We start from the raw sequence: 11,271 nt of genomic DNA, 5'->3' as shown, positions 1-11,271 counted from the left end.
CTTCTGGGGAAAACAGCAATGTGTTTTGAGGTGAGGAGGGGATAAAAGGAGCCTTTCCAAAGAACGGCTTCCAAGTGTGGTCAGTTGCGTCCTGGCCCGGACGCTCGGCTGCGTCGCCTGGCTGACGCCTGTCGCTGACGCCGGGCTGCGGGGAGCCGCAGGCCGGTATGCTCTGGCATTAGCGGGCAGAGGCTGCCATCTGCTGAAGCGAAGCAAGGCGGAGTACGCAGAGCTGCCCCAGCACGAGCTGCTGGGCGCAGTATATCTCTCCTTCCCTTGGCTCTTCCTCTATGAGGGCTCTTACCCGCTCCGAGTGCGTGATTTCAAAACCACCTCTTTCAATCCCCCCACCTGTATAAAAGAAAAGAGTTGACTAAAAATAGCCATGTCTATAAAACCTCTAAAGCAATCCTTCCTTTCTTAAAGCAAGAAAGAAACATTCATCTATTACTAGAAAGGTGCTTATTTATTATTAGATTAACATTTCTGTTTTTTTGCTTTATTTTAAGAATGCGATCTGCAGGAGGAAGAACGCACTAGCGGTGTGAATTCAGCCACGCTTACAAACAAACTCTTTGGCTGCTTGGTGCAGTGTGCCGTTGTCTGTATAAAACCTCAAACAACCAAAATTCATGCAAGAGGTGCTTTTTCCCTGCTTCTCGCAAAACCTGAAAAGATGGCAGAAATGAGGGCTCTGTGCTACATTCTGTAGTAATCAGGTCTATGCAGCCAAGTGTTCTCCATCCTAGAGCACATCAGTTACATTTGTGGGATTCCCCAATTTTTTACACAATGTGGTAAAACACTTAATTCAGATTAATACTGCTTCTATTCCCACAGCATTGTTTTCAGCTGAGACTTGTAGTATGCAGGGTTATTTTTCTGGAAGAAGAATATGCTGCAAAAAGTTTTACTTCACTGCTTTCTCAGTAAGTCAAATGTCCCTGCTCCCTGTAGATCCATGGACGCTGGGTCTTGGCAGGTGGCGTTTCTGTGGCGAAGGTGCGACAGAACAAAGTGTACGAACAGAGGCAGCTGTCTGGTTTACCAGGTGTGACGATCAGCAGCATCTGTGTCAGGTTCAGCGGAAGGAGATAATACAAAGTCTGGGTGACCTGTTGGTCCAATAGAAACACAAAACCAGTTTGATCACAGCCAGAGGATTTGCAGAGGAAGCTGGGACTACAGCCCTGCTTCCTGTAACTCCTAGGTTTTGTAAGGAGGTTTTTGGTTTGGTTTTTATTGTGTGAGGTGCCACATCTGGAGAAGGAAGCTTGCTGAGTGAGGACAACAGGGTTGCAAAGGTGGAAAACTGGGTGGAGGACTGGAACAAGACGAGGAGAAGTTCTGGCAGATTTGGAAAGACTTGAGGTTGGGTGTACTCTGTCTGACCTGGGACATCTTGGTGAGAAGGGTCTTTCTGACGGGAAGTCCAGGTGAGCACCAGGCAGGCTGGGGCAGCGTAAGCGCCCTGTGGCTGGGCTGGCTGTTACCACTGCTCGCATGCCTTTGCGGACGTGGAAGGCTTGAGCCTCCTCTCGCTGAGGCCAGACGGTGTTGCCTGTGTCTGCCGCTCTTTGGCTGGGGAGACACTGCCATTTTCCTCACAGAATGACAAAGCCACGCTTATTGCCACTGTACAGGGCTGTGACCCGTCTGCAGTTTTACCTGTTCCGTTCTGCTAGGTTACTTGCTTTCGTCACAGTTGAATACACTATGATTTCCCTGTTATGCTGCATCTGAATTTTTGTAATATTAGGGGGCTGTTTTAGGGGTTTTCTTCATACAGGAAACACCAACGTCTACTTTTTGTTTTTTGCTAGATTTTCACTGAAAACGTTAAGGATATGAAAACAGGAACTGAATGTAAGTGCCGTTTGCCAGTGGGCCGTTAATAATTTTCTGTAGCAGTAATATTTTAGACGTCCACGAGAGGTCAGAGCTTCACCGCGAACACAGCATCGCGTTTGGCAGAGGCGCCTTCGTTGTCAGTGAAAAAAACCAAGGGGTTTTCGGGCGAGCCTTTCCATGCCGTGGAAAGCGCGGGCAAGCGGCGCTGGCATCATACCACTGCTGTCAAATTTAACGGCAAAATCCACTTCTTCATGTGTGAGAACTGTTGCCTTTTGACTTTCCCACCCCGATCTACGGGGTGGCTTCCAGCGCTCAACAGCCGATGCGCCAGAGGCCTGGTGCCCACCAGTTTTCCACCAAACACATAGATCATACCGAGCTGCATCTACAGAAGCGAATGTCGCTGTTTACCATGTGGCACGTAAGCATACTGAGGACACTTCGGTACCACCTGAATCTGCTCAGGTGTCCTGTGGCACCGGAGGGTGTAACATCCACTTTCAGATGGAAAAATTCAGCGCCCTTACTCTGGTGTTCAAGGCCAGAAATGCTGAAAAACAGAAAGGATGTCTAATTTGTTTGTTTGTTTTTTTTATTTTTTCTTTCATGGATGTATTAAAAACACGGGAGGAAAAGACCACAAAAACAAGCAGTGGAGCCCGACCTCCGCTTACGTTCGGTTTGCTTACCAGACATCAAAGGTGTGATCTCTGTGGAGCTGACACCTTCACAATGAGGACAGGACCTGGGGCAGGCACAGCTCTCCTTCCTGCACCTCCTCTGCTGCATCGGAGGCCTGGTGGTGACTCCGTGGTTCCAAATAAGCTGGATCGGGTGTCTGGTAACGCTTAGTGGCATTCAGCACCATCTGTGCTAGGGGACCCAGGAATAATGGGGCAAATTGTGAATTGCGGAGGGAAGAAGCTCTGACTCCAGGGTGCTGTGTCATTAAGTCGAAACGGGAAGCTTGCATGTGAGAGGATTAACGTGTTAATATGGTTCCATACACCCGTTTAGTGTTTAGGTACTTACATATACTATACCACTACATATGTGCTGTTATCCACTGCGAGTTACTTTTGCCTACTAATTTCAATCCATTTGAAATAACTTTCATTAACACTGTAATGGGACCCTTGTCGAAGTCATAGCTAATATCAGCATCTTTCAAAGCTCTGAGTCAGTCCTTGATTTTCCACCTATTTCATCATGCACTGAAACTGCAGTACATCAGAAACAGGCCCTTCAATACTTCTAAGAGATGTACCATTTAGTGTATGTAGCCCAGTTTCATGTGAAAACCTAAAGCTGCCATTTAACACTCAAGTTATTCTTCTGCATTCCTCCCCATTTATATATTTAGAGGAAAAAAAAGAGGCAGACATATGAAGGAGTTTTACCTTTTGAGAACAAATGGTACATGATAGGCACAATATGCTCATTCCAACACATGGACACACAATTGTCATTTCATGAACACAGTCTGGGATATAATTTCCTGAAAACTTCTCCCATTTTTTTTGAAGAAGACAAACTAAGAATTTATGCCCTGCTCAGGCAACTGCAGTGTGCCAGGTCACTGGTGTGAGTTCACAAGTCAAGAATGCCTTTACACGTTAGTGTGGTGTAAAAGGATCATTAGGCTTGAGAACTGGCAGTTGTGACAGAGCCATCTCCCCAGTCCTGAGAGCTCTGTAGATATCACCAGATAAATGTTCTCAGAGAGATCAGATGTATCTGGCAGACCCTGCTGTCATCATCATCAATTTAAAATAGAAGTTTACTGAGAGATTACTGCAGGGTCCAATGCTGTCACCTGTAACAATGCCTGAGACACTGACTAGAAACAACTGGAAGCAGAAACACAGCAAGACATGCAAGTGGTTCCTTTTGAGGAGCACTTTGGGAATTACAGTGCTCAGGGAGCCTGAAACTACCGAGCAGATGACGTGTACCATAGACAGAGTCACAGGCGAGCTGTGCTCGATCAAGGACTCCCAGCCAAGTCCTGGAGAGGACATCCCCACTCTGGGTTGAAACACATTTGAGAGGGGACGATGTGACCAGAGGCGAGGTAGCAGTGAGGGTGCTAACTGGCACTGTACTAACTGGCAGCCTGAGATGTCGGAGATTGAAAGGACTTGGAAAGTGATTTGTCCTTTAATACTTACACCATACTCATTCACAGTGGGAAAAATTTCTTTTACTGTTGCTTGGTTTGCTGACAAACAAGATTTTACTTCAGCAATCACACACAGTTCACACTGAATTAATTTTAAAGGATACACTCAAGCTTGTGTTACAATCCAAATTAGATCTACTTTTAATAAAGCTCGACTGAAAAGAACCTCCCCATTTGCTGGGAAGAAAAAAACATTTTAAACGATGGGATCATAGGACAATACGGCCCAGAAGGGATGTCAGGAGGTCTCCCGCTTGCAGCAGGGTCACCAGGTAGCTCAGACCAGGTCTCTCAGGGCTTCGCCCCATTGGGGCCTGCGGCCCCGCGGGGATGCAGCCTGCGCAGCCTCCCTGGGTAGCCGGCTCCGCTGCCTGACTGTCCTCAGGGGACGGGGCTTTTCCCTCAGACACCCTGCCCGACTCTCGACCCAGCTTTCGCCCACCGCCTCTTGCCACCCCAGCAGGAACCGCTGTGAAGATCCCGGCCCTGCCCTCTCGGCGACAGCCCGACAGGCTATGGGGGGCTGCCGCTCGGTGCCCCCGCGCTGTGCCTTCCCCGGACGGAGCCACCCCCGGTGGTCCCCCAGCCTGCAGGACGGGACACCCCGGCGCCCCCTCCCGCCCCCGCTCCGGCCTACCGACGGGCCGTGCTCCCGCTCCGGCAGCCCCGGACGGTGCCGGCGGCGCCCAGCTCCCCGCCCGCCGCGGCCCCGGGGCCTTCCCCGCAGAGCTGCTCCCCAGCCCGGGCCGCTACCAGTGCCGGACCTCCCCGCCGCCGGCGGCGCCCCACTGTAGCCCAGCTCGCGCTTGGCTCCCAGCCAGCGCGCGGACGCCTCGCCCCCGCCACCGGCACGGCGGACGCCGGCGGGGCGGGGCGGGGCCAGGCTGGGCGGGGCGGCGTGTGCCTGCGCCCCTCCCTCGAGTCCGGCTTCCTCCCCGCGTAGCCTCCGGGCACGAGCCGCCCGCTCCTCCTTCCCCCCGCCTCCCTTTTTTTTGCGTGCGCCGATTAGCGTAATAGCCATTCTCCGCCGCCGGCCAATGGGAAGCCAGGAGGCTCCACCAGCTGCCGACGTCACCGCCGCGTGGGCTATAAATAGGGCGGCCTTTGGGCTGTCGCATCAGATTGCTGGGGCGAGGAGGCGCTCGGAGGTGGCGCTGCGCCGCGGGGACACGCCGCGATGACTCTGGAAGAGATCCACGGACAGGAGCCCATGCCTGCGGGCCACGACTGGTACGTGCGTGGTGCGGGCGGCCGGGCGGGGGGGCTGTGGCGGCTGCGGGGGGACGGGCGGTGGCGACGCCGTGCTGACTGTCTGCTCTCCCTCTCCCGCCGCGCAGGGTGCAGGGCGCCGGGAAGGCCCTCCACGATCTGCTGGTGTCAGCCCAGCGCCGCGGCTGCCTCACCGCCGGCGTCTACGAGTCGGCCAAGCTGATGAACGTGTAAGTACGGCGGGCGGGGGCCGCCCGGCGAGGCCTGAGGGGGGCTTCGGGGCCGGCCGCGGAGGCTCACCGCGCCGCTCCCCCTGTTGCAGCGATCCCGACAACGTGGCTTTCTGCGTGCTGGCCGCGGACGAGGAGGACGAGGGGGACATTGCCCTGCAGATCCACTTCACCCTCATCCAGGCCTTCTGCTGCGAGAATGACATCGACATCGTGCGGGTGAACGACGTGGCCAAGCTGGCTGCCATCGTGGGGCCCAGCGAGGAGTCCGGGGAACCGCGGGACCTCCACTGCATCCTCATCACGGTGGGTGCCCCGCGGGCGCTGCTCGGGCCCCGGGGCTGTGGGTGTGCTGCCCGCCTCTCCGCGGGATGGCCCCAGCCTTTTGGGGTGGCCTTGTCTCCTGCCGGGGGCCAGGTCCTGTTCGGGGCAGGGAGAGTGGGGCTTGGTGCATGTTGTACGGTAAGCCGGCTGAGGAGGAGGAGTAGCGGGCTGCGCTTCTCGTAACCGTGGATTTCCTCTGTTGTCTGCAAGGGTAACGCCTCTGCTTCCTGCTCTGTCTGCATCGGGACAGAAGCTGTCTGAAAGTGCCTTGCTTCCTAAGCCAGTGCTTCTGTAAATACTGTGATGACTTCAACTGGCGGGCGTTACTCATAGTGATGACTTCAACTGGCGGGCGTTACTCATAGCGTGCAACTGTTTTTTTTTTTCTGGCAGAACCCGAATGAAGATAGCTGGAAGGACCCAGCTCTAGAAAAGCTGAACTCGTTTTGTGAAGAGAGCCGAAATGTCAATGACTGGGTGCCAACTGTCACCCTGCCGGAGTGATGGTGACCCAGTGCACTGGGGAGGCTGAAACCTTTTGTTGCATTCTCAATGTGGCATGGGTTCACTGAAGTGTGCAACAAGCTGCTGATTCCATGGATTTGCCTGGTCAAGAGACTGGATTAAAGTCACTCAGACTGGCATGCAGTGGGCTCTTACAGACGAGAAAGAAGAACAGCTCGCCTCACCAGTGGGCCTCAGTTAGGCTGCAGCCATGGAGAGGCTGACATACCATGGAACCGAAAGAAGTCTTGCAAGTTTCCTGGTCGAGTGGAACTGTTTCAGGAGGCAGAGAGAAAGTTGGGGGAAGCAGGCCAAAACTTTCCAGAGGACTAGACAGAGTATTCTAACTAGGAACTGTTGGTGCTCTCTACATAATGCAGAGAGAAGAAAGTATCAATGTTTGATGGACTACTAGGGACTGGTTACTGAGAAAAATAGAGGCTCCAAAATGGGCAGACTTCAGCAGGCCTCTTGGGTCACTCTGCAGAACTGGTTTTGTAATGCAATAATTTTTATTGAAATATTTGCTGCTCTGGAAGCTTTCATAATAAATTTTTGACAATTAATATCTGGGAGTGTCTTGCTTACTGGGTGGGGAGGTAGGTCACTGAAATACCACAAATATTTTGTTTGTGTGCTGTTGTCAAAGGTATACTCCACAGTAATGGAGCTGTTGCTCAAATACTTTCTTTCCCGGGCCAGCTGAACGAAGAGCTGTGCTGTGCAAGTTGATAATTCAACCTTTTACCCTCTTGCAACAGCTGCTTATCGCAACAGCTTGCTAGACTGAGGAGCTGCATGCTTAATGAGCTCACTTATTGTAATAGGTGGTCTTTGTAGTCTGCTGGAGGAACACAATACGTGTTAGAAACATGGATTTTTGGAACACAGACCTCCAGTAAATTGCATCATTAGTTCTTAAATATGACTTTGCAGGTCTGAATAAGTCTTACTGTGTTCCCACTTGACAGAAGCAGCTTAAACATGGGGGGAGGAGGGGCGGCTGCAAAAATGCTTAGATGTCAAATACATCTAACACTTGCTTTGACTAGGATGACATCGTTGAATCTAAAACTAGCTAATAGGGAATAAACATCACATCTGCCACAAGCTGTGCTCTGATTGCCATATGCTGTAACAATAGAAGCTGTCACTCCAGAAGCCAATTTTGCAAAACCTAATTGCATGACAACTCCAAATTAAGTCCAAAACAATTTAAGGATGGTGTGGTTTTTTTTTAGAGGTCCTGTGAGGGAAAGTTAGTACGGGTGGGCTGATTTGGCCCTGTGTTAAAAGGGAAAATACCACCCCATTTCTGTGTGCGATCTGTATGTGTGCTCCAGGACATGACATCAGAATGGCATAGTAGTAATCCCTTCTCCAGAGAGCGAGAAAGCTAAGCTACCCACTTCCTCTGTAGACACTAAAAATACTCAGTCATCACAATTACATTTCCTCTAGGCTGGCTTGCAGTGATTGACAGTAGCACTTGCCGAAAAGCGGTCATTTCTGTGTGGGGTATCTTGAGCTGTTGCGGCTTCTGGGAAGCCACTTGCTCTCGGTTTCGTTGTTCCTGATAAGGGAAGTTCAAATTCAGCTCCAGCATTCCTGGAACACCCTCCCTCATGCAGGAGGCATCTAGCACTGCTTGGCCTTTGTCACAGTACTGAGAGGGGCTGCAGGGCGGCAACACAACCAGGGTTTAGGCTGAAGCAAAAGCTGTAGGGGCCTGAGACTGCTGCGAGTGTCCCTCCTCGCACCTGGGGTGCGGGAGTTGCTGCGCAGCCTGTATTTCTGCTTGGCCCGCGCTCATCAGCTGGTGTCTGCTCTAGGACTTTGAGAGAAGTCAGACAGAGCAGCTGAGAGAATCAATAGCTTTAGCAGCTGTGATAACAGAAACTGCCTTTAAGGCAACTGCCTTGATACATGGAAAATACCGAGTCTGGATGCTTTATTGTACATTTTCATATTTTCCCCTTAGGAAATGCAGGTTTCTTCATTTTCAATGGTTTTACAGCTGAGAAACGTATTTCTGTTCTTTGCTTGGGGCCTAATCAGTACTCAGAGCCAAGAACAGATTAAAGTGAACTGTCCTGAAATCAACTTTTAGATAAGGTGTAAGCAGTGCTTTACAGCCTGGAGTGGTTTAGACAAAAGCCTGAGAAGATCGAAAGAAGTTCTCCAACACGCATACAACTACGTAGACAATTACACCATAGCAGAGAGGAAGTACCGCTGATTTGTTGGCTGAGACAGTGGGCACAGGTAGTTGTACCTGGTAGGAAGTTTAACTTTCCAGCCTTTGTGGAAGAAATTTATTATGCAGCAAACAGCGAAATTAATGAGGCAACACGAAACCACCCGTGTGAGGATGTTGCCCCTAGCCCCTCGGAAGACTGGAGGCTGACCTTCGTCTCCCCAGCAGTCTTGTGAAGCTGTGAGCTGTGCCAGCGGAGAGGTACACAGTTTCTTGTTCTAGCGACCCATACAATTCTCCTGAAATCCCTTCTGGCTCAGCGCAGATACACTGTAAAGCACGTAGCGCTAAACCGTGTTAGCCTGCAGAAGTTACTAATCCAGGGTTGCAAATAAAGGCAGCTGTAACTTCCAAGTTATGCGCTGCTGCAAATGTCTGTGATGATCAACACTACTTAATGTAGCAAAAATTCAGCAGCTGGTATCTATTGGCACAAGTAGACTTCGTCTCTACGTGCTCAGATGTGTAACTGCGCAAGGAGCAGCTATAGAGTTGTTACAGACGGACGGCAGGCTCGGGTGTTGCTGGCTGTGGTGGGGACAGCTGGTCGGGAGCTGTAGGTTGGTTGGCTCACAAGATGCCCAGGGCGTTTCATCAGGTATCTGGGGGAGCTGGAGGGAGGGAACCATCACCTCTTGTGCCTGCGAGCAGCTGTCCCAGGGGGCAGAAGCTCCCAGGACAGGGGCCCCATGGGTCTGCCAGGCTTGTGGGGGCTGGCGGGAGCTCTGCTGCAGTGCCCGCGTCCCAGCTGTGCTGCGCGGGCTTCTCAGGCTGGCTTGCTCCGTGCCGTGGTGGGCCGTGTTGGGGGCCTCTGGGCAGGAGGATGGGGACGGTAGTGGTCAATAGTAAAGGTGGTTCTCCGGGACGTGATGCAGCAGAAGGTGCAGGACTTGGAGTGGAGTCGCAGAGCGGTGGGGCAGGACTTGGAGGAGTCACGGAGCGGTGGTGCTTTGGCAGCTCTGCTTCCACCAAGCCGTTCACTTGCGTGCCACGAGGTGATCAAAACTGTGTGTTTAAATACCATAACCACGGACATTCGTGTTGTGCTGTCCATACCCCCAAGTACACTTTTTTAAATGAAGTGATGTATGCAGTTTCGTTTAAAGTTTCGTGAGCAATGGGTTTATGTTTCTCTGCCTGGGTATCTATTTCACCATCCAATAGCGCTGACTGAGAGGAATTTCCCCTCGTATGCTGTTTCCTTCTCTTAATGCTGTTTTCTTCCTGTTACACTTCTGCGCATCACTTCACTTTTCTCTCTCTTGTGGTTACAGATGGTGACTTTCTCTTTAGGTGCCTGATTCTTCTAGTATGTGCTATATTGAGTCAAATTCCTCCTCATCTTATCAGGATATATATATATGCATACTGGCACACAGGACACAGTGGCTGTAAATAATGATTTCTCTTTACTGTTGAGTAGGAAATACAAAAAGGAAGATAATAAAAAGTGTATCAGACAGAGGCAGGCAAACTGCTGCATGGAATGATGTTTGCATAAAATCTGTGCATATGCTAAACCACCGGCTCAAACAGCGTTTATAGCACTGGATGCTCAGGGAAAGAGCACTGGCATGACCTCTTCCAGCCTTGGAGTTCTGCAAACCGGTGGAGCTTTAGTCATAGGTGGCGGCTGTTTGAAATGATGTACGTTCTGCAAGGAGACAATCTTTGCAAAAGTGCTGGTGGCAGAAATGTACCATAGCACCACTTTCTGACACCTAAGGGAGACCTGGCTCATGTCAACAAATCTACTAACTCCAGCTCTCAGATCCCCTGTCATCAGGAGGAAAGAGCAGCATGTGCCCAGGTTAAACCACGGCCGGTACACAGACAGTGTGTTACTAGCGGAAGCAAACACCGTCACATGTGCAAGCAAGAGCGATGTGTGGAGAAGGAAGTGTGAATATTGTGTTCCTTCTAGGGACACACATTGTGGACAACTGTGCTCTTGACTAGGTGTCCACGGCACCTCATTCATTGTAAAGCAGCGATGGCAGAAACCGAGTTTGGCAGAGGGATGGAGATGTACTGGCAGTACATACACCTCACTGGAGCCATTCTTTCTACAGGTTTTTATGAAAACCGCTTCTCATTCCTGCTCATTCCTTACCCATTTCATCATGGCAGGTATGATTTGCTCGCATTGTGAAGTCTGAACATGCGATGATAAGGTATTGGAAAAGCTGAGTTAATACTTTGTGTGTAATTATTTCACATTGAATGAGTGAATATTATTCACTCCTATTGTTCTTCTTTGTCCTGCACTAAGACATCCTTACACATGACATTCAGAAAATTGGAGTGTATACGAAGTGTTAATTTGAATGTATTGATATCTTTAAAAGTATAATCAGGTCCTGGATATAGCAGTTGCAGTTCCTATAAAATCTCCTCCAATCTCGCACTGCACTGGCATATGATTGTTTTGCCATTCTTGTTTTCAGCTTTTTATGCGTGGAAAGAACACAAATTTACTTTATTCTGTGTGTCTAATCTTCTCTGTAGAGCTGACTTTACTTTGAAATCATCACCTTGGAAAGTCAGTATGAGTGCGCATGGATGATTCAAAACTAGTTTGTGCAACTGTTTTTTTTTTTTTTTCCCTGCGTTGGAGAGATAGCTATAGAGATATAACAAGAGGATTACTGACTGATTGAACATTTCCTGCGTGCTACAACTGATGAGAAAAAAGCCACCCTTTTTTCGAG

The 11,271-nt window shown here is 50.4% G+C and overlaps 1 protein-coding gene and 1 long non-coding RNA gene across 2 annotated transcripts; one reads left to right on the top strand and one right to left on the bottom strand.

The window, feature by feature from the left end:
- Positions 1 to 470: 470 nt before the first annotated feature.
- On the bottom strand, positions 471 to 4,894 carry LOC142358862 (uncharacterized). The gene is made up of 3 exons (XR_012761909.1): positions 4,674 to 4,894; positions 2,544 to 2,727; positions 471 to 2,404 (listed from the first exon to the last, which is right to left on the bottom strand). It is a non-coding gene; the product is annotated as an uncharacterized LOC142358862 (long non-coding RNA).
- Positions 4,895 to 5,146: 252 nt separating this feature from the next.
- On the top strand, positions 5,147 to 6,871 carry GADD45G (growth arrest and DNA damage inducible gamma). The gene is made up of 4 exons (XM_075410630.1): positions 5,147 to 5,266; positions 5,374 to 5,475; positions 5,568 to 5,781; positions 6,193 to 6,871. The coding sequence occupies exons 1-4, from the start codon at positions 5,214 to 5,216 to the stop codon at positions 6,301 to 6,303; spliced, it is 480 nt and encodes a 159-aa protein (XP_075266745.1). The 5' UTR covers positions 5,147 to 5,213; the 3' UTR covers positions 6,304 to 6,871.
- The last annotated feature ends 4,400 nt before the right edge of the window (positions 6,872 to 11,271 follow it).

Source organism: Opisthocomus hoazin, chromosome Z (genome assembly GCF_030867145.1).
Source record: "Opisthocomus hoazin isolate bOpiHoa1 chromosome Z, bOpiHoa1.hap1, whole genome shotgun sequence".
Lineage (NCBI taxonomy): Eukaryota > Metazoa > Chordata > Aves > Opisthocomiformes > Opisthocomidae > Opisthocomus > Opisthocomus hoazin.
Note: the sequence above shows the minus strand (reverse complement) of the source record. Positions and strands in the feature narration are given on the sequence as shown.

Bases quoted from the DNA above. Each gene is read 5' to 3' on its own strand.
- GADD45G (XM_075410630.1), top strand. From the start codon at position 5,214: ATGACTCTGGAAGAGATCCACGGACAGGAGCCCATGCCTGCGGGCCAC. The intron at 5,267-5,373 runs GTACGTGCGTGG...CCCGCCGCGCAG, and splicing joins ATGCCTGCGGGCCACGACTG to GGTGCAGGGCGCCGGGAAGG. The intron at 5,782-6,192 runs GTGGGTGCCCCG...TTTTTCTGGCAG, and splicing joins TCCACTGCATCCTCATCACG to AACCCGAATGAAGATAGCTG.